This window comes from Solea solea, chromosome 4 (genome assembly GCF_958295425.1).
Source record: "Solea solea chromosome 4, fSolSol10.1, whole genome shotgun sequence".
Taxonomy (NCBI): domain Eukaryota; kingdom Metazoa; phylum Chordata; class Actinopteri; order Pleuronectiformes; family Soleidae; genus Solea; species Solea solea.
Window position 1 is genome coordinate 14527178 of NC_081137.1, and position 23377 is coordinate 14550554.

Sequence of the window (23377 nt, forward strand, 5' to 3'; positions counted from 1 at the left end):
CACTGTTTTATTTGCATCTTTTGTTTTATTTCAAAATTAAAACAGCAGGTTTTTTATTATTGTATTTGGATCTATTTCTTTTTTAATTTTATTTTTCTTTTATTGTATGAAAAGTGCCTAATAAAGTTTATTATTATTATTGGTGCTCAAAGTGAGGACCCTCATAGACATAATGCGAGTCTAGCCCCTTACCGTAACCTTGACCATCACAACTAAATGTCTGATCCTGACCTAAACCCAAATGTAACCCTAACCCTAAAACTACGTCTTAAACCCCGAAAAGCCCTTTAAAGATGTGAGGACCAGCCAAAATGTTCCTCACTCCCCATGGGTTACACAACTGTGCACACACATACAAGCAGACGCACACACACAGAGCACAGAAAAGTATATTGTTAGTTTAAGCTTTAGCTCAGACTGCCACTCAACAAGTGCTTCCTGAAAGGTAAATAAGCGGTTAGCTCCCGAAAGAACCTCTTCTTCTCAGTGGAGGCCAATGACACCCAGAAAGAAATCAGCAGTGTGAGGAGAGCCAAGTGCCATCAAGGTTTAGCTGATGTGTTTCCGCCTGGTCCCTGCAGCTTCTGCAGTAAGTGTGGACCAGCTTTAATACACCTTGATAGCACTTTCATCCCCGTATCCCTGTGTTACCTGGTTAGTGCATAATCACAGTGGGATGCAGCGTTAGGACAGGTGTAAATATCAGGGAAGAGATGAAGGAAGGAGTAGAGAGAGAGAGAGAGAGAGAGGAGGACAGGTTTACTCAGGGGAACCTTTCGCTGTTCAGCCGCGTTTCAGGAGTCAAGACTACAGGGGTCCCTGCTGCGCAGCAACTGTTACCACGGTAACGAGCCTGCGGCAGCTCAGTTCGGCAGCATCCCGTTGTCCTGGCATCAGGACCTTTAAGACTGAAGTGAAAGATGACAAGGTAGACGTGTTTCACCCATGTCTGCTCACACACGTATGAGAAAGTACAGCTGACAAGGAAAACTTTTGTCTTTATTTCTTTTTTTTTTAATTACTAAACACAAACATGTCAAGCACAACAATCAAACACAGTATTTAAGCGTCGACTCGTCTGTGGAGGAGGAGGGAAGACGCACGCTTTGTTAAACATTAAAAGGCATTATATTCAGAGTATATTCAACATAATATTACCTGGTGATCCTGCGAGCCTCCATGAAGCTGGGCGAGTCTCTTCTCCTTTTGCGAATGGGCGAGTAGCTGCGTGAGCGGCGGCGAGCCCGGCTGTCGGTGTCGGAGCGGTTGGGACTGTCCCTCTCTCTGCACAACAAGCACGTGCATCAGGACAAAGAGAACAAAAAAGCAGTGAGTGAGTGAGAGAGACAGAGTGATGTTTCTGTGCATAAGAGAGGTGAAGAAGAGTGGGTGAAGTGTCACGGCTGACGTGTGACAGAAGGATAGCAGCATAAGTGAAAGTGAAGGTCTATAAGAAGGTAGTGAGGCCTGCTATGTAAGGCTTGGAGAGAGTTGGACTGTCTAAAAGACACTGGCAGAGACAAGGTGCTTAGATTTTCGCCGGGGGGTGACCGGGAAATTGGAGGGACAGACCACATGGTTGGTGTAGTGGTTGTTTGTCTCTACATGGGGCCCTGTGATGGACTGGCAAAATGTCCTGGGTGGAACCTGCCGATTGCTCCATGTCAGCTGAGACACAGCTCCCCCCCCACCGTGACCCTCATGTGGAGGATAAAGTGATAGATGATGGATGGATGGAATATTGGAGGGACAGCTCAGGTTGAACAGTGTGAGGTAAAGTAAGGAGAGTCAAGGTTGAGATGGTTTGGTCACGTGCCGAGTAGGGACATTTGATTATATTGGACAAAGCATGTTGAAGAGGCAGGAGGAGGAAGACCATGGATGCTGTGAAGGAGGACATGACAGGTAGTGTTACAGGAGAGGACATGAGAGGATTTGTTGTGGTGACCTGAAGCCAGATGAAGAAGAAGAAGAAGAAGAAGAAGAAGAAGAAGAAGAGGAGGAGGAGGGCGATGTTTCACCTGGAGTTGTTTTGTCGATTGTGAGGGGACTTGGCCTTGCTCGGGCCTCTGTCTCTGGATGCCGAGTGTGAGGACGAGCGGCCGCTGCTCCAGGAGCTGCTGCGTTGTCGGAGGTTGGCTTTGCTCCGAGACTCCTCTTTCTTCCGGGCTGACGTGTGCGAGTGTCGCCCCGGAGATGCCGACGGGCTCCGATGGTGCGCCTGACCGCGGCTGGTGCGGTGGTGACGCTTGGAGGAGTGGCCTCCTTTCGTCCTGATGCAAGTGACGGAAAATACGGAGTAATTATCTCAAGCAGCTCGGCTAAAGTCGACTTACCCAGCTATGATAAGTTTCATGAAAGCTCACTTTTTCTGGTGACGGGAGTTCCTCCCTCTGTGAGTGTGGTTGTGCAGGGAATGGGCTGAGTCGCTGCTGTGAGCCGGGGAGTGGGAGCTCTTGTTCTGGCCTCTCTGGCTCCCTCTCCTCCCAGTCGTCTGGGAAACGGAGCTCCCTACAGCTGCATTCCTGCCGTCCACACTCCCAGCCTCTCCTGCTGCACACGTTGGTCCCGTTTGGCTCCTGCTGGGGGCGCTGTGGAGCTTGTGCTCTCTCAGCAGAGTACTGGACTGGATGCTTGCAGAGGCAGCAGTCAACAGATGGAGCTTCTGTAGAGAAATGATGACCAACAAAGGGGGGGAAAAAAAGAAAAAAGAAAAAGGACAAAAGGAGCATTAGAGAGTTTTCCGGTTGGTGATTGATAGCTACGGTGTACTTGCCAAAAGAAGGTAAACATCTAAAAGAAAAAGAGCTAGGTTTTCTCCATATGGCTTATAGATAGTCCTCTATGGTGCAGCGCATGCAATACTTGGCATGCAAAACCATAATGAGTTGAAGAAAACATAATCGCAAAAACAAACAAACAAAAAAAAACTAAGAGGAGAAGGAAGAGAGGGAGAAAAAGAAAAGAAAAACTGTGACCCAAATAAGTTAAAGAGCAGAGGCAGAGAGTACAGAGCTACAGATTGTGTAGAGAAGAAAAAGAGGACTTCTTCAGTTATTTTAGTAATGATTTAAAAGAAAAAAGAAAAAAAAAAAAGAACAGAAAGAGAAGACAACTTGACAGAACATCACAGAAATGGAAGGAACAAAATAAAGATCACAATTATTGAATCAATCGAATCAAATAAATCTTCTGCTACTCAAATTTCTCTGTCTGGATTTTTTTTCCTGAAGACATTTGCTGAGATGTGAACAGCGACCCATTTTCTTTGTTTTTTTTTGTTTTTTTTTAAATGGTTACTCTTGATTTACTCCCTTCTGGTTAACATCCACTTACCAATAAAGTGGTATTCCCTCCTTTAGTAGGTAAGGTATGAAGAAAAGGGAAAAGTGGGGCAACATAAGTGCATCATTAGATTCACAAAATGCAAGAGAAAAAGACACAAAACCCTTCCCTGCCAGTGACTCATGAAACAATGCATGGACATCAATGGAAAAGAACTCAAAAGCAAAGAGGAAAACCACTATGTGCAGGGGAGTCCCTCACACAGAGAGTCAATCCTCCGCGCGCGCTCATGGTCCTGAACATCAGAGAGCAACTGGCGACTGGCGAGAGTTAAAGGTTTATTCCGTTGACCCTTTTTCTCTCTCCATAGAATCTACAACAGGTAGAAAACCTGAGCTTTTACCTGCTCACGGCCTCCTTCATACAAGACACTGGAGTTCCCCACTAATGTAGTTCCTCGGACTTGGTTTATTACAGAGACTGACTCTTTTTCTGGCAACCACGGGGTGTTATTTTGGGGAGAGGTTGACTCACGCAAGAACCTTAAAAAGTACTGAACTGATTAAACAATAACAATGTGGTTTATTTTTGTTTTATTACTAAACTTGATTGAATTGAAACTTGTTTTTAAAGTAACATTTGTACTAAAAGGGAAAAGGCTGGCAGTATTATGTATTCATGCACTGTCAACTATAACTAACAATCCCATGTTTTCTGTGTATTGTGTGTCCTCCGTATGCTCTTTGCCGTCTGTGTTTTCATATTGTTGTTGTCGTCGTTCCTTTGCCCGGGTAAAATGTCCTTCAACAAATATGTATTTATTTGATATAGTTCATAGTTGTGTTGTTTAAAACACACACCATTGTGCCCCGAGTGCCGTGTTCCTCCATTACAATGAACGCATACTCTTTTAATTTGTGGCGACATAAGGTTTGTACTTGTTCTTTTAATACTAGAGAACCAAATGTGTTTCAGTTTACTATTATTCACTATAATAATACAACATGGAGAGATAACTTTGACTTAGACTGTGAAATATCTCATCCACGATGGATTTGCATGTAGGTTTTTAAAGTAGATATGTTGATATTACCCTCAGGATTACTTTCATCTTGAGTCATAATTACTATTATTATTATTATTATTATTATTTTTATTATTATTATTATTATTATTATTATTATTATTATAATAATAATTATCATTTTATTCTATTTAGTTTAAACCAATGTGTGGTTTATGATCAAATCTCTGCAAAATGAATGAGGACTTCCCATGAGTCCATGTATTGTACAACACAGCTGTAACTAGGGCTGAACAATGAATATGTTCCAAATTTAAAATACAAAATGCAATTAGTGAACAATAATTGAATCCTTCTATCTTTGATTGTTCTGTGCCAATTTAAGAAAATGCAACTTGTAATTGTTAGAAACAATTCAAAGACTGAGTATTGTAGTTAGTATTTAGATGGCATCTCATTTGCTAATTCTCCATCGTTGTTTACAATCTACGACACAGTAAATATTGAACTGAAGCTTGACTTAATATTTGATTTGGCAGAGATTTGTTGTTTTTTTTAAACGCTGGTGACCCTTCTTGACACGACCCTCCCATTTATCCGGACTTGGGCCCAAGCCACAATGAGAACACTGGATGTGTCCCCCCTGGGACTCAAACCGGCAACCCTTTGGTCACAAGCCAAGTTCTCTTACCTGCTTGGTTATGGGCTGCCCCACAAATGCAATTAAGATGAGACATTTTACCTGAATGGTTTGTAACTGAAACTAACCAAAGTATCGTCAGACGAATAAGATTGTTTGGCTTTGGTCTTTGCAAGAGATTTGTTGACAGTAAGGAAACACAGAGTAATGCCAGCCGTATTATTTTAACTATGTACAGTTTCAGTTTGTTGAAGTGAATAAGTTTAGATACCGAAAAATGAGCCACAGTTATTTGCTGCTCATTCCGAGCAGGTCATGAGGAAACATTGTGTTTTAAATGACAGCATATATTTAGCTGGAAACTTCCACGTCAATTATCATGTGCTACTTGGACTGGTTTTTGACCGAAGGTACAGCAAATAAAACACCTACTGATCCTGGCAGAGAGGAGCCCCCCCCTCTGCTCTAGTGAAGACGTCTGTGTGCTGATATAATAAGACACACACAACCACTGGTGCTTATGACATTTTGTTAGAAACAGTCGTGGAAATCAATATGGTGAAAATCATATGGAGGATGTACTAATTCACCAACAGACAGAGAGATGCTGGACAAACACAAATGCATTATACCAAAAAACTGAAAGAAAGCAAAAAAGTGGACCTGGAAGATAGAGCGGGATATTGGACTTCAGAATGAAGTTAAGGAGGAAAGAGAAAAACCAGAGCTCTATGTAATCCAATCTTTAAAGAGTCAAATCATAACTGATGAAGTGAAATTAATTTGGTTAGAGACCATTGGTAAATAACATAAAGAGAAAAGATAGAATGATAGCGAAGGAGAGAGAGAGAGAGAGAAACATTGACGTCACTCAGGCTAGGGTGCTTGTCACATTCTCATCTGCATAAAGATCACGTGCGTAGGCAAAGCATTACCTACCTTCCATTTCAATCAGTGACACGTATGCAATATCAACAGAAACAAGGAAAGAAAGAAAAAAGGAACAAAAAAGGAGAAAGGAATGTTCTCCGCAGCGAAATGGGAAAAAGACAATGACCTCTTTTAGTATCAAAGCTACATATTTTAGTCCAGAGACTAAGGAGAACTAAACAAACCGAAAAGTATAAAGAAACAAAAATCCACATGGAATTGAAAAAAAAATAAATAAAAACAAAAAAAAAAATCAACGTGAAATTAGAAACAAAGGATGAATCTAAAAGCTACATGATTTGATTTGTCTTTTTCGCTTGAACAAATGCAGCCATATTTGTGTCAAAACAGGGTGGGGATGGAGGGTGGGTAAGCGAGTCGAGATAATTGTCATATTAGTGGACATCCATGTCGAGCTGAAAGGAGGAGGAGGAGGAGGAGGAGGAGGAGGAGGTGGGTGTGGGTGGAGCATGCAGAGCTGGCAGATATGAAAGAAAAATGTCAGGACAACAAGAAGTGAGAGACGCGAGTCACACAGGACACAGATGACCAGGGAGGAGAGGAGGAGACAAGGGTAGAAGAGTGTCAGGGGGGTGGGGACAGTGACTGCTACAATGGACGACTGAGAGAATAATCTCATTTGAAAGGGACCCAGTCTCATTTTGGCCTGGATCTTCTTCAGCAGCAGCAATTCTGCATTCTGTATGATTTCTTTTGGATGTCAGCCCAACTTCCTTCAAAGCAATGTTTGTCTTACTCATCAGGATAAACAGAGTTGTGGTGGAGGAGGGGGGGGGAGGTGTGGTTATATGAGGTACTGACACATAGTCGGCAAGGACTGAGCTGCACTGAGCACCACATTCTGGCCTCCAGAATTGAAAACCAGTAGAAGGAAAGGAGAAGATGAAAGCTCACTGACAGTCAGTACGTTTACGTGCACAGTTTAACTGAGCTAAGGCCTTAGTCCGACTAAGACAGGCAATTGGACGACTTGCAGAGTCCGATTATAAACTGACTCCTATTGAATCAGTTCCCTGTTGACATTTATGTCACAGAAACATTGTGTTAATCCTGATCCAGGTTAGATCGATGCATGACTCTGGTGGTTATTGTGTTGTTTGAAGAAAGACGTAGCCGCCGTATGAATTCCAGGCCTGAAATGTTGGTTGAAGTCTGTCTCCAGTCCGACTAAGCTTAATCAGACTATGAACCGCATTATCCAGGTATGTTAGTCCCACTAAGACTAACTCGATTTTAGTCAGACTAGCACGTTTACATGACATTAAGGAAAATTATTATCTTAGTTCGACTAAAACAGGACTTTGAACGCGCATGTAAACGCACCGACTGACTCATGGCTGCCAACAAGGATACTCCCAAAAACAGATTTTGGGCACATCTATTTAAACCTACAATACGCTAAGAATTTCTTAACTAATTTATCCTGACTGGAAAGTGAAGGTTATGGTACTTTGTAACACTCTCCACACCAAAGTCCACAGTGAAGTTCAGCGATTTTACCCCACCAGTAACTTCAAATGTGTCATTTTGCGACTTTCAGTTTAAGATTTCATACGTTTTATATTTCAGAGTTTACCAGCAGAGTAGATGTGAGGTAAAAATCCAGATTTTTGTCTCTGGGCTTTGGTGTGAAACAGTAAGCAGTTTTTAAACCTTAGTGTTCTTTTGGAAAAAACGCTGTCTAATGATAACATTAAGTGGTGCATAAAATCTATTGTTGTCTCCTTTTTTTACTGGGAGCAAATGTCCTTGTCTCGGACTGGTTTATAGCACAGGATCATTCATCCACACAGCAAAAACTGTGTGTCAGTACCTTATACAACAACACTTCAGAAAAAAAACATAATTTTGAGGAGCTCTGTCAGATCTGCTGTTTAAACTCTCAAAGAGAAGGGAGGGCACTTGCATTCAAAATGGATTGGGTCCCTTTGAAATAACATTCATGTTCATAAAAGCGTGAGTTGTCCTCGTTATTTTCAAGAGAGTCCGTGTACTTATGTCTCAAGTGTTTGAATACATCCTTAATTAATGAGCAAGAGGATGACTTGTCCTGGTTGGGACTGTCTCAACAACTGAGTGGGAGACAGTCTCGGATGCTTCCCATAAAAAGGCTTTACCAAACAGTCTATGCACTGCCTTTTTGAAATCATTTCTAAACAGTTTTTTGTACTTACAACACATTCTTAAACTAATTCCATCTTTCTTGATGCTGCTTCCCTTTTCCCCCACAGAGTTGAGCTCTGAATGGAATGTTTGCACCGCAAAGGATCAGAGCTGGATTATTTGTGTTTACTTCAGTGACTGAAAAAACCCCCACAAGCGACCAATACCAATAGAAGAAGGGCTTTTTCTTTCCACTATTTCTGTCTGCTGACAAGTTTGTCCTGATGTTGTGCCTCCGATGACGTTCAGGCAAATACTTAACTTAACTTAACTTAACCACCCCTGCTTAAGAACAGTGCATATCTGCTCCTCAAGCTTTTCTCTGGGAAGCATCCAGGACTGTGTCTCCTGCAGAGGGTGAGACAGTCTCAAATAGGCCTTGAGGGAAAACTAACATGTACACACACTGCGATTAATGGTAGAAAACCAGAGCTGCTACACAGAATATCTGCTAAACCACACAACTGCTGCAGTAACATCAGACTTCACTTAGATCCAGGATTTACCACACATACTGTAACCAGCGTCTTGTGAAAGGATGTCAGCTTGAGGACAGTTTCTAAGCCTTTGGAGGAGATTAAATCTAGTTGGGGGGTGGTGGGCAGCATCATCTTAAATACTACACAGAGCCAATTAAAATGCTCTTCTTTTTACTGAATCCCGTCTGAACAGAGAACATTATTCTTCTGACATCCCTTGCCATTCTCCACTGGTCTTAACAGACAGAGTGGAAACAGAACGTCAGGGATAGGAGATACACCGCCACCTATAGACCTATAGGGGTAACATGCACGTTGACATGGTAAAGTAAAAACGGTAGGAAGGAGCTTGTGTTTTAACCCCCCTGGTGTTTGAGCAGGAGCTGTTTGATTGTTGTTGCCTGTAGGAGAAAAGGATCTATCACTGAGCAGAGCATGTGCTTGAGAAGAAAGACAACGGTATTAACAAAAATAAACCAGTGCACGTACCCAGTTTAACCTACTTGGTCCAGTTCCAAAGCATTTGAGTGCTTTTTATATAAACGAGACAGAAAGATTTGGGCATTTATTCATGGGTAAATACCACGTAAATCAATAAGGAAAAATAAGTGACAGGAATGACAAAGAAAGGAGAGAGAGAGAGTGAGAGAGAGAGAGAGAGAGAGAGAGAAAGAGGGAGAGCGATCAGATGACAGCTCGTAGACACATGCAAGGATTAGAAAATAGGAGACATCAAGTCATTGGAGGGAGTGTCTACATGATGATTAGTTTTTTGTTTCACAGGTGATCCCTTTGCTGCCATGTATTTCATTTTTATCTTATGCATACATAATAATAAGCTATAGTATGGACGACTAGACCAAGGGCGGGTCAGGCCTTTTAAATAAAAATAATCAGATACTAACAAGGCACAGTTCATGAGTAATCCATAACACCGTAGGCTTTATGAGCATATTGTGCATTGGTTGTTTTATTTTTTGAGAACAAAACTAAAGAAAAGGCCCATTCCATTCATCCGTTCATCCATTCATTCACAGCATAAATGGTGTTATGGAGAATGTTAACGTGGCATAACAAAAACGAATCAAACAAAGAAATAAAAGCACATATTATGCTTTTACTATTGACTTAACAGTTTGTTCTATATATATATATTTAAATTAAATATAGGAATAGCATCCCTGCAGTAGGTCAGCCAACAGGAAGTCATGGAAGCTGTGACTGCACTATTGTTATTTTTCATTGTGTAATGCATTAGGGGTTTTAATGATATCTAATGACATTTAGGACTGGCAGGTCTACATTGCCGTCTCCTGGACAACACAGAAATGCAATGTGCTGCTGAACATTCATCTCTGTTGCCTTTTGTTACATATAACAGAACAAAATGAAAAAAAAGGAAAAATCTATATCTAAAATCTAAAAGGAAGTCAGCTTCAGATCCAGTTGTGTACTGCATTTCACTTTCCTGTTTGATTTGTTCTTATTTAGGGACTTTAAACGTTCCATACAGCTCAGCAGAAATGGCTGATACCTGGTATGGTGAACTGCACCTTGTTTATATGTTGAACTGCATTTAAGCAAACTGGAATATAATCTTTTTAAGTCACTGACACATGAAGCTTTCAGTGGGAGCAAATGTTTGTGTTATGTTGTCATACCTGTTCTTCTATTCTTGGCTTAGTGTTTTCTTTTAGTATTATTTTGTGTGTGTTATGTTGCAGCAGGCACCCGCTCAGATGAAACAATAGTCGTTTTGCTCATTCATTCGGGAACATTGTGTGACAATGTGGCTGTTTTACTCAGTGACTCTGAGGATGTGTGCAGAACAGAGACACTAGAACCTTGGTTGTCTTTGCTCCCTCCCTCTGTTGCCGGTAAACAACAAGAACAAACAAAAAAACAAGATGGCAGAGGTGTCAAAGAGAGCCACAAATAAAAGCAGCAAGAGCAGCACGGTTTATACAGGACAGAGCTGCCTTTAACACATCAAAAATAATATTAGTAATGATTAAAAAAAAATCCTTGGAATTGCTGATGAAAGAGCAAAAAAACCTTTCAATATCAACGTTGGGAATTTTCAACCAAACACAAAAGAGAGAGATCAAACTGATTTGAAAACTGTGGTGAATACCATTGCAGTGGGTAGGTGGGGGGGGGGAGTGGGAGCAAAATAGACGAGATTACATACATCGCTCCCTTTCTCGCCGTCAGCGTGGTTGAGTCTGCCGGCCTTGCCGTTGCGGCTTCGCTGGGTGTGGTCCCCGTTGTGCCACGTGGTGAGGCTGTGGGGACCAGTGGACAGCGAGGTCCCGGACACCTTTGGATCATCAGTCTTGTGCTTGGAGTTTAGTCTGAAAGAGCAGAGCCGCACGGCAAAAACGAGAGATGAAGCGCGATAAGCTTGTGCTCATAAACCCCTAAATATTAGGCTGGATTACCAATTTTCATCTCTAGTTAGCTGTAGGTGACTGCACCTGTGATAGTTAAGTGGAGTTTCCTAAAAAGATTGTCCCTTGTCCTTCAGATGTTTCTGAGGAGGATAATGTTTGCTTTCTGGCCAGGGAAGACACATGGTTTGAAAGAGGAGTGAAGGACGCTATCGAACTGGGAGAAACCATCACTCAGCCACCTACAATGCTGTCCTGAGCTCTTTTCACAACAGCCACACACAGAACAACAATAATGAAGTCCATCACCCACACAATAGCACACTGTGTCTCTTGGATGACCCTCGTTCACACCTTGACTCAGGTGAAACCAGCAACCTGAAACTGGGTCAGAGGGTGAACGATCGGCCATTGTTCACCTTAAGCCTGATCCACGCTGGAGGGTTTTCACCTCGGACTTGATTTTAAAAACATGGCAGACCACAGACACAACGAGAGAGCAAGGACTAGACGATCCAGTCAAGACACAGGACGGCACGCATGGTGTTTAATTCAACCATTTCAGGGAGGAGATTAGAGGGATTTGGGATCCCAAAGAAACGTGACCTCAGAATATAAACAGACATGTAGGCGGACTGTAAGCGTTGTCAGTTAATAGCTGTTGTGTGTGCAATGTTTTGTTCTGAGAAACGCAAAAAAAACTGTGGATGAAGTCATGGCTGAGAAGAGTGAATGTGGAAAATATGGAGAATAATAAGCTCTCCCTGTGGGTTTCTTTTAGACCTGGTATTTAATTTGGTGTAATAATAAACTGGAGTACCATTCGCTTTAGTCTTTAACTATTAATACGTGTTTTTATAAAACTTAATTGCAGGTGTTTATTTTATTTAATTACATTTGCTCTATATTATTGACTTGTAATTTATATTATATTTATATTTATATTGCATGTGTTTAATTGTGTTTTTTTATACCTCAAAATATCCTGATTTCATTTAAGATGGTAATATTTGGCAGATTATACCTCAATTTGTACTTTTATGTTTGTTTGTTTTTTTTATCACCAGCCGCCACTGAATTAGAAGCTTCAGGGATTAGTTGCCATTAATCAACAGGCTATATTGCTATGCATTTAAATATTAATAACTCGTTTTATTGTGAATTTGAATCATCCTGCATTATCTGGAGCGGATGTGTGTGAGACGTGTTTCATGAGGTCACGGTGACCTTGACGTACGACGTACGAGAAAGAGACTGACTGTCAGTCACCAGGGAAACTGCTCGACAGTCAACACAGTGTTATCAGTGCGTGCCAAAACAAAGCATGTGTGAAAGCGTGCGTGTGTGTACGTGTCCTCTTGGATTCCAATGAGGCAGAAACTAAATTCTGAGCAACTGGTTAAGTTTAGGGCTAAGATTTGAATCATGGTAAGGTTAAGGTCAGGGATGACGCTTTAATTAGGCTGTCCAAATAAATGGAAGTCAATGCAAGTCCCCGGTGAGGAAAGCAAACCCGAGAGAGAGAGAGTGTGTGTTTGTGTGTGTGTGTGTGTGTGTGTGTGTGTGTGTGTGTGTGTGTGCGCGTATCGAGTGATCATACCTCGCAGGAGATTTGGAGGTGCTGCGAGTGGAGGACAGGGAGGCGCTACGGGAACTGCAACAGCTGCCTTGACGCTGTGAACTCCTACCCGGGGTTTCACCAGGGGACCTGATGGATGAAACACACACCACACACCACACACACACACACACACAAAGCAATGCATATATATATACACACACACACACACACACACACACACACACACACATACAGTAATGTAAATGTATATATATGCATGAAACAGACGCCACAGCACGCTCAATTGTCAATCCATGGAAATGTAAAACAGTTCATGCACCGCCACACACTTTCAATATATATTCTAATTAAGACAGGGAGCAATATATTACAGTGAGATTGTGTTGAACTTGCACATAATACATAAAGAGGAGATGCACTCTGTGCTTTCCACTTGTTGACATTCTCTGTGAGTCTGGGCCAGCGATAATAGCTGTAAAATACCAATATAAATTTATGAGACTGCATGTGGGGCCTATTATACCCATTGTTCGTGAGTGAGGTGACTGTTTGTTTTTTGTGTACGGAGGACAAACTGTGCTATAATTATCCCTCACACACTGCATACTGAATTTGCACAGAGCATCCAGTTTCACGAATAATTAATGTGAGGCGTTGTTTAATTGCGAAAAGCAAAAAAAATGCTGCCGCTGTGGCAGCTCAGCATTATCATGTAAATGGCATCACAGGGATTCACTGTGAGTCTCACCTCTTTTTCTGCTTAGTCTTGTCTTTGTGTTTGTTCTTGGGGCTGCCCGATCTGGAAACAAAATGTCACGTGTGAAGATAATGAAGCCACGAACGTTAAAGCAATGGAAATTACCCTTTGTAAAAACAGAAATCACTGTACCTGCCCATATGGACTGCATTGTCTTTTGAGCAAACAGTACTCAATAATGCAGAAAATACAATGACACACACACACACGCACTCCACGCGGGAGCACTTTGCCTTGATTCACACCATCATGACAGTGAGCAGAGCAGAGCACGTTTGGCTCTGCTGTTTTTCATTTTGTCATACACACCTGTATCTCCTCTTCTTCCGGGAGCCAGACGCAGATCTGCAAAAAACACAAACACCACAATCATTGCAGTGCCGCTATCATGACAGCTGCAGCGTTGACATGCTGTGATATCCTGGAGAACAGCTCGATGAAGCAGCCTCGCTGAGGAAATATGGATATACAGAACGTCTCACCTTCCACCTAGAAATAATACATTTATCGCACATCACTGCATGTTCTGTAGTTGGCGGTGGTCTCTGGAAATATGAAACCTGCTTGTCACCTCCACCAAGGAGGTTATGATTGTTTTTTTTCTCTGTCGGTTTGTAGACAGCATAACTCAAAAGGTAAATTATGGATATGGAGGACATTTTATGGGGTTATGGGTTATGGCCCAAGAAATGACTGTGGTGGTGATACAGATGCAGGTGTGTGATTTATCTAAAGGTCCAGTCTATATTATTTAGGAGGGCTTATTGACTGAGATTGATTATACTGCCCATAAGTGTACTTTAAAATATTCATTTGTTTTTTGTGGCCTTTCTATGTGATCTTTGGCAGGGGCCTTTCTTCACGTAGGGCCATCTTGCGCCAGCATATTTCTACAACAGCCCAAAAAGGACAAACCTGCCAGATTCATCCATCCATCCATCCATCATCTACAGCTTTATCCTCCCCCGGAGAGTCGCGCGGGGTGCTGTGCCAATCTCTGCCTACATAGGGCGATAGGCGGGGTCACACCCTGGACAGTTCGCCAGTCCATCACAGGGCCACATATAGAGACAGACAACCATTCACTCACACATTCACACCTATGGTCAATTTAGAGTGTCCAATTTACCTAATCCCACCCATTTTTTTTATTATTACTTTGTTTAACCATTATTTACGTCACTAATTATTACACTACACTACATTACCGCACCTTTTTAATTGTTAACCTGGTGGAATACTGACACTGTAGGAAAATCTAATCTGTGCTTCTTTATTTATATCTATTATTTTTGTTAATCATATTTTCTAGCCGTCGCCCTTTGCACTGAAATATCTGTGAGTAGTTGACGTCTCTGAAAACGGAAAGCAATGTAAGTCAAATACAATTAGAACATGAACAAGAACATGAGAGCACAGAGGTCGCGTATTTTCGTGTGCCAACTAAGAAATTGGAATATTTCAGCATGTATTTCTGCACGTTTAATGAGCACGAACGCTTGGCTTGGAAACCAATGCGTATCACATGCATCTGAGCAAAGATGTCTCCAGGCAGCTATTCCACAGGTGATGGATTTCAAGCTTTATGTTTTTAAACGATTCCTGATTGTAGAAGATGCTGCGTTTGGTGATAGGTTTCCTTATTAAGAGTGAAATGACGTGTACACTGGCCATTCCTCGGTCCTCAGCCACTGATACATCACCTTTATATCACTTTTACCCTCATTGCAGTTTCCATGGTGATTAGTCCAACTAGTCTGTGAGAGTTGTTGCTATTTTCCTGAAGAGCCCTAATCTCTCCCTGCTGTGTTACACACCTACAGCATGCGGCATGGAGTGGGAGGACGCGGCAGCACAGAGATGTGTGTGGATCTACTTAAAGGGAGGCAATAAAGCTGTCACAGTAATGCATGTGGCTGATGTGTGACTCAGAGATGTGGCCCCAGTGGCAACCCCATGTTTCCTCAGTGGAGGGAATCATCTGGAGATGGAGGGTATAAGAAGTGGTGTTTCGGAGAGCTAGTTATTCTTCTCTTCTTTGACGCACCCTCCCTCAACACATCAAACGGGGGGCGGCCTGACCTGGATCTGTTCTCATAAGTGAGCTGTATACAGTCACTACATTTGTACGATAATATAAACAAAATACTGTGTCAACCCGAGAAAAACAGGACCTCTAAAATCCACGTGAACACGTTGGCCAGACTGGAACTGCACTAAAACGAAATTTCCCAAAGTCAAACTGACACAGCCATTTAATGGGGTTGGGAGTCACATGACTGTGTATTTGTTCAAGTGAACTCAAACTGTCCTGGGCCCTTTTCATTTTCATGTGCATGGTTCCCAACTCTGAAGAAGCAACAGCGACATCCAGACCAGTGCATTTGTGACTGACAAAGAGATTGACTTTATGCTCCGTTAGCTCTTAGAATTAAAGTGGAAGTGGAAAGTGGAACCTCCATCGCCCATAGTGACCTAGTTTTTTAAACCCCGCTACTCCGCGAATCACACACACACACACACACACACTCTTTTTCCTTCTGTATGAAGGTACGTGCTGTTTATCTTTCTTTAAAGCATAACTAAACCCCAAAACCATTTTTTCTCAAGTGTATATGGGTATCTAGTTTTTTATCTATCTGATAAAAATACGACTGTGAACTTTTTGTAGGCACTTCCAGCAATTTTTGAAAATGCCTTATTTGAAAATCTCAAAACGACAGCCTCGCGTTTCCGTGTAGACAGTGAATACGCTACTTTAGGAAAATGATGATGTCATATTCCCAGCTCTCTCTTGCATTATCATTCATTGTATTTGTGTTTGGAGATTGTTTGACAGTGTTACCAACTACTGTCAATGAAAAGTAACCTGAAAAGTCAGCCTGAAAAGACGCAGCAAAGAAAAACATTGTTTACATGTTTGTGCCGTTTTCTGTCTGCATGTGGTCTTAATCAGAATTGTGTGGCCACATCTGACAGTGATTTGACTGTAAAAGACATGTGACCGGAAAAAGCCGGATACAACCAAGTTAAAAGAGACAAATTACCACCTAGCGAGTGAAGTCTCACACTTTTTTAGTCACTAAATTGATTCCACAGTCCAATAGTCCAATTAAACGGCATAGTCAAGCTACTCGACTTATCTGTGCATGGACATGGACTGAGTTTTAGTACAGGGTGTCTCTGTGTGGGGACTAATCTATACATTATTCATCTAAATAAAGAAAAGAAAAAAACAATACCTGCAATGCAGAGAATCTTCAGTGGAATGCCGGCAGGGGGGTGTGTGGATGTGGTGGTGGGGGGAGCATGAGGGGGACTTGGATGGGAGTTGGGAAAACAAGAGCAGGGCAGCGCAGTGATACTCTGCAATTAGGTGAGAGGCTCATTCTTCTTGTGTCACGCACCCCCATACAGGCTGGATTATTAGAGCAACACATTTAGCCCCCCGAGTCAGGCAGAGAATGAGGAACAGTAGAGAGGAAGAAATCTACACATTTTTATTGTCGTTATGATATCCCAAGGCTTTGCATGGGTATCGGCTTCTGAGACCCTGTTCTTTCTCTTTCTCTTATGGTCTGCCGACTCCCTATTTATTATTTCCCTTCTTCCATTTCCTTTCATCTATATGATTTTCTTATCTGTCTTTTATTCCTCCATTCCCTTATCCTTCATATTTCTCCCTTTTACTTTACTCCTTTTTTGTCTGTTTTCCTCTTCATGTATTTCTTTCCTTGATGCTTTTATTCTTCACCTTCTTATTTTTTTAAGACCTCTTCCGTTTGTAAACAATTTGGGGGGGGGGGGGAATGAAGTATTATTGTGAAGGAAAGATGATGCCAATGTGTGCAGTTGTTTCTAAAAGTGAAATGTCAAACATGGACCTACTGAATTAATCCAGGCGCTCTTGGTTTGGACAGTGGTGTCTGTCCCTAGTGTATTCAGGTCACTTTGTTTCGAGTCATGTTGTTGCTCTGAGTTTTTGTTAGCTGTATTCCTACTCTCCGTGTTTCGAGGATTTTCTGTTTGTGTTTTACGTTATGCATTTTGTTAGTTTGTTGTATTAAAGAGTCGTTTATTCATTTTTGCAACCTGCATTTGGGTCCACTAGAGTGTGTATCTCCGGTCTGTGGTTGAATTGATACGTGTCTCAATAAACTGCCAATGATCGGATACACTGAAGATAGTGAAGAATAGTGCACATGCAATGTCCTTAACATTTGTCCCTGACATTCCTGTTCATCTCAGACCCTCCATCATGTCCTCTCTTTGGAGTTTGGATTTAACTGGTGACTGTTTTAATTCCTTTAGTCGAAAATATAAACTAGTGGGTGGATCCTATTTCTCATCAACTACATATATATGTGGTGAATACTAATGAAATGGATCAGCTTTTATAGAAGCAAAGATGTAAAAACAATTGCATCTCAATTTCACCCCAAAATTGCATCTACCAATGAACTCAAACAGTGCCCAGGCATGTCTGTGTATCTACTGTATATATATATATATATATATATATATATATATATATATATATATATATATATATATATATATATATAGGGTCAATCTTCCTACCTTTGAGACGCACAAACACACACTCACCTGTCTCGCTTGTGTTTCTTCCCACTCTTTTTCTTCTTCTCTCTGCGCGTGGGCGAGGAGCTGCCAAACCTATTGATGGAGAAAGAGGCCAACACTTATTTATTTATTCGCCTGTGTCACGTTTACAAAAAAAATGAAGCTTGAGATTGCTGGCTGGCATTTCATGACATCTCAGTCTTGCGAGAGTAAAACAGCTGATTTACCCCCCGCCCCACTAAAGGTTCCCTCTGTCCCCAGCTCTATTCATCCCTCTGCCTTTCTCCTCTTATGTACTTCCTTCACACGCCTTTTCAGTCTCACTCGTCTTTTACTGACCTTGTCAAAAGAAAATGCAAGATAAGACCATGCTTTGTTAATCACTCGTTACAGAGGTTTTTTTCTCCCCCCTCTCCACAGCAGCACTATGTGCCGACACCTTTGCAATATTCACGACAAAATAATTGGAATTCAGTTCAACAAAACCAGAGGATAATTATTCTTTCAACGAGAAAAATGTGTGTGTGTGTGTGTGTGTGTGTGGGGCTGTTCCCATTCACCTGCTCCTTCTGCGGCCAGATTTCTTCTTCTTCCTTTTCTTTGGGCGAGGGGAAGGCGAGCTGCTCGATTTCCTCTTCACTCTGAATTGGCCACATGAAAGAGAGGGAGTGTGAGAGCTACATTACAAGTATGATAATAATTGATTTAAGTTGTGATTATAGTTAATTGCTGCTGTGGCAACAGCGAGTGTATATTTTCTCATTTCCTACGTTCACTCTGCCATAACACGCAATGTTGGTGCGATGTGTCTCACAATGGAAAAAGGAAATCACTTTGAGGAAATTACGCGTAATCTCGCCTGTGAAGTGACACATGCAGAAAGCACAATGCAAATTGTGTTCCTCTCTTTATCTAATTGTGCTTGCTATTACTGGATGCCTGATATCAGCTGTATGTATAGGAGATACTATCAAAAGATAACACCCACAGTGTGAAGGCGATAATAGACGGCTGATTTACTGTAATTCATCATTTGTGATGTGATGTGTGCTGAAATGCACGCTTTCTTCACCTGCTGTAATCACGGCCACACTCTCCGTCTTCATACCTTGTCAACTCAGGATCGTCTTCGTACTCGTCAGACGGATAATGCAGGTGGTTTACCCTGAAAACACAAGAGGTAAGAGATGAGAATCTGAGTGTGTGTGTGTGTGTGTGTGTGTGTGTGTGTGTTCTTTGTATTGTAATACTTTCCCATTAGCACCAAACACAAGCCGCAGCAAATGTGACCTCAGTAGCACCAGAACATTTCAGTAAAAAGTGTTAGTGGAGCTATAGATGAAAAGCTGGAAATCACTCGAGTCAAATACAATGTAGTATTGGATATTGCATGTCGTTTTTATACTACACTACATGCTTACTTTCTTATTGAGATTGTACCTGTTGTGTTCAGTTCAAATTTACAACCTTTCACTCTCACCCTCACACCTATGGTCAACATACGAAATATCCCAAACGTGATTTCACCTAGAGCATGTTCACAACTATAAAAGCATGAATGAATTGTTCACAATATTTTCACTCACATCTTTCTTCCCATCCTGAACATATAACGTCTCTCTTTATCTTATTATTTTTACTCACAAAAACGTTTGAACAAGTGAGACGTTCCCCAAACCTGAGCTTTGATTGCGCATCGCTTCATAAATTACGTACTTTAAAATGCTTTTGTGCATTTCTCTAAATTCTTCAATTAGTTAAAGACCTGCACAAGAACACCTGTACAAAATTAAAAGTTACTGAAATGTCAGCTTGGACGTTTCCAATGAGTAAAATCTGTTACCACACTAAACACATCCAGCATTGTTGCACAGGTTAGTTTTGCTTGTGTTGTTGCAATAATAATCCCAGCAGACAATTGAGACTGACCCTGTTTTTTTTCTTCCCATCACTCACACACTGAACTTTTTTGTGACTGAAATGTTAAATCTTTCCTCACCACAGCTGTGAGAGTCAGTATCATCACTCCTCGCTGTCTGACTGCTCAGCTTGTGAGGCTTATATCTTCCAGTTTATTTGTCACACGTACTGCATTAGATATACAGACAGATGGCAGCCGCCTCCTTCATAATCCTCATTGCCAAACTGCCCCCATATGTGACCTCCTCTGCTCCACCAGATATGACCTTTCTGCCTTGAAATAATAATAATAAATCTTCTAATCGTCATGCAGTTCCATTTCTGTGACCTTTAAAAGTATTGCTCCAAACTCAGCAGGCCATTCTTTGGCTTTCTGGTGATGAAAACAACATTTATGTGGCAATGAGGAGGTTGAAGAGCAACACAAAAACGAGTCAACAAAGCAAAGGATAATGGATCTCAAACACATAATGAAGTCTATCAGGATAGACAGGAGCAATGATGCAGAAGAAAAGACAAAAGAAATGATGTAAAGTATCTGGAAGGAGGAGGAGGAGACGAGGAAACGTGGCCTTTAATTGGCTGAGCACCGCTGGGCACAGCAGGGAAGCCAAGAGCCAGCGAAACCACCTCACTTCCCAATGACAGGCTGTTCTGCACATATGAACAACAACACACACACATTTGAAGTTAACTGACAAAAACAACAGTATCCGACAACAGAATCGGTTCTATTGGCGACCAGTTGTGACAAAGTTCATACTGTATAAAAGTTACAAACTTCAAAAAGTTTGTGTGAAAATTGATTAGATGGCATTCAGTTTAAAGCTGCCCTCTACATCGGTGATATCTGTCACAATTAACACAGATTTTAACATTGACATCAGCTTAAATACACTGCTGAGCTGATGACACTATAAGAAGGAGAATATCCGATATTAAAAAATTGTAATTTACTATATCATACCATCAGAGACGCCCCCCCATGACCCTCATGTGGAGGATAAAGCGGTAGAAGACGGATGGGTGGATACCATCAGAGATGATTCCTCTAAAATTTCATAAGATATATGGTCAACATGTTCTGCTGTGTTGTGATATTTTACAACAGTTTGCTTTTTAACCGCTGTGTCCCTGTTGGGCCACACATGAAGCACACTGCATGAAAAAAGAGAAATTAACAACTGAAACTGAATCGAGTGGTCCCCTTATGCTTGGTCATTAGCGGTAAATTAACTCATTCTCCATTGTGTCTCTAATCTCTTAATTGATGCTGTGCTCCAATATGTTGGAGACATCTGTCCAGTGTACTCGTGATGAAGACAGTGAATGTCATTCTGCTTAATGACGCCTCGGTGAGGCAAGATGTTCACTAATTCAGCCTCCGTCTCTGGGACCTTAGCGGTGATGGACAAAGGCCGAGACCCTCCTCAGGGCTGTGGCACAAAGTAGTGCAGCTCGTTTGTGTCCTTGCTCAGACAGCCACACAGAAAGGCTTGGGTATATTTCTGCTGCTGTACAGAGTCCTGATGGATTATTACTGGAGGAATGAGGTGGAGGTCTGATTGACTGCGCCTCAAACAGGAAAATGTGTGTGTGGTCGTTTTAATATGAAGCATTGACAAGAGTTTTCTCTTCTCTGGTTATAAGAAAAAAACCTTGAATTTCTATTTGCCCACATACAAGACGTCAATTTGACTATTTCTATTGAAAGTAAATCTGTTCCACAACGAGGACGGCTTGTCATTAGATACTGAACAGCAGTGTAAAGCCTCGGTCAGCTTCTCCGTGGATCCTGCTCTGATCCAACAGCCTTGTGTGCGAGAGCCTGAATATCACTCGAGAGGCTTTACACGCTGCATTCCCTCTCTGACTCTTTGTTTGTGCTTCCATTCATTCTGCAGGAAATCAATGTGAGACACTGCTGAATGTGAACACAGCTATGACCCATCCATGCTTACTGCTGGCTGTTAATTGTTAGTGTGTAGGAGCATTAGGCCACAGCTGTTAGCAGCAATTTTACTACAGAAGAGACTAAAGGATCTCTGCAGTTGGGAGCAGGGAAAAACCGGCCCAAGCTCTCCCGATATATCAACATTGGGTATCGGCAAAAAGTCATATATCGTGCATCCCTAATCCACGTAAAACCTGCAGCTGACTAAACTCAAATACATTAAGAGTGTTCATAGCACAGTTTTATTTAATAGCCTAATTTAATTGTTTACTGTGATGGTTAAATGGGTTTGCTTGTAGGGAGATAGGGGACTATCTCCAATACCCCTACTGTCTGTTAGTGGAAAACCAGACTGGCAAGATCAGAGCCACTGACCCAGAATCAGGAGGTCTCAAAGTCTTGGATCTCATGAGAGGTACCTGGTGGAGGCAGCGAGTGGCAGCGTAAACATTGGACTGGCTGGGGAAGGAAGGTTGGGGAGCGTCAGCAGTGAGTTTTTAACAGTGAGGATAAAGCGGTAGAAAATGGATGGATATTTATGGTGGTGTCTCAAAAAACTATATACTCTAAAACTGTACGGTGAGCTCTGTTGAGAAAATGGCAAAAAAAAAAAGTGACCAGTCTTGCAAAGTTCTGCTTTAAGCAGAGGGACACAGGAGACGACTTCAGAGAGGTCTCTCATTCAGGCTTGGTGTGTGTGTGTGTGTGTGTGTGTGTGTGTGTGTGTGTGTGTGTGTGTGTGTGAGAGAGAGAAGAGGAGCAGTGGGGATACAGAGTGAGGAGGAGTGGGGGAATAACAACCCTGCAAATTATCACCTTCTTCAATTTTCCACATCAAGGCCTTTCTGCAGAGGGAAAGTTCCACACTTTGAGGCGAGTTCTGAAAAATCCTAAATTGACCTGACATGTAAGTGCCCCTGAGAGTGAAATGCCAGGAAAAGCCAAACAAACAAAGCTTTCCGTGTCTTTGTAATTGACTTTCTTCGCCCAATAAATGTTGATTACTTTCATCCTACTGTACACAGTCACCCTCCACAGCTCCCTCCTCAGCAGTTTAGTTAAATGTCAGACACCGGGGCTGAGGTGCAGAGGAGGGAGAGTCATTAGTCCCGTCTGGGAGACGGGAAGCGTCAGCATCATTAGCCGTCATTAGTTCACAGACAGCGGGTCACGTCGCCACAAACCACACTGTCAGTCACACATACACACACACACACTGACTGACTCAGGGAGACCACCACACCCACATCCTGCTGTTTCTCAAGTTTTTCAGGCCTGAAGCAGTCAGTCGTGTGAGTGAGTGAGTGGGAGAGAGATCTCGATGTGCATTCATTCATTCTGATCCTCATCATTCCATCTGTGCTAATCTCACATGAGACTTCCCCCCCTCCTCCCTCCTCACGCTCAAAGTTACACTGTGGCTTGACACCAGACAAATTGACAATTATCGTGGCAATTCTCACCTCAGTGGCTTCCAGCAGAGTTAGGGATAAACTTTAAAAATGCCACTGATTATTTTCAGAGCGCCACAGTTTAACAACGCCCCGTGAATTCGGAGAGAGGCATTAGCAGATCAAAAAGCCAAGGATTTAAACGAAAATTTATTGCACCTTTGCAATTGCGGTGCATGGTCTTTGCAAGTGCCTGA

General features: G+C 42.0%; 1 protein-coding gene across 3 annotated transcripts in view; it reads right to left on the reverse strand.

Annotated features, from left to right (window-relative positions):
• srrm3 (serine/arginine repetitive matrix 3) overlaps positions 1–23377 on the reverse strand; it is an 84649-nt gene that overhangs the window by 3174 nt on the left and 58098 nt on the right. Inside the window, exons 4-14 of one of the 3 annotated variants that reach the window (XM_058627433.1) lie at positions 18928–19020; positions 18416–18496; positions 17880–17948; positions 13581–13616; positions 13263–13313; positions 12533–12640; positions 10734–10896; positions 2367–2665; positions 2022–2273; positions 1159–1284; positions 774–908 (exon numbers count right to left, since the gene is read on the reverse strand). In XM_058627433.1, the coding sequence (XP_058483416.1) occupies positions 774–908; positions 1159–1284; positions 2022–2273; positions 2367–2665; positions 10734–10896; positions 12533–12640; positions 13263–13313; positions 13581–13616; positions 17880–17948; positions 18416–18496; positions 18928–19020 (1413 nt within the window). The remainder of the gene's footprint in view (positions 1–773; positions 909–1158; positions 1285–2021; positions 2274–2366; positions 2666–10733; positions 10897–12532; positions 12641–13262; positions 13314–13580; positions 13617–17879; positions 17949–18415; positions 18497–18927; positions 19021–23377) is intronic. The other 2 variants (XM_058627434.1, XM_058627435.1) reach the window with 2 other exon arrangements.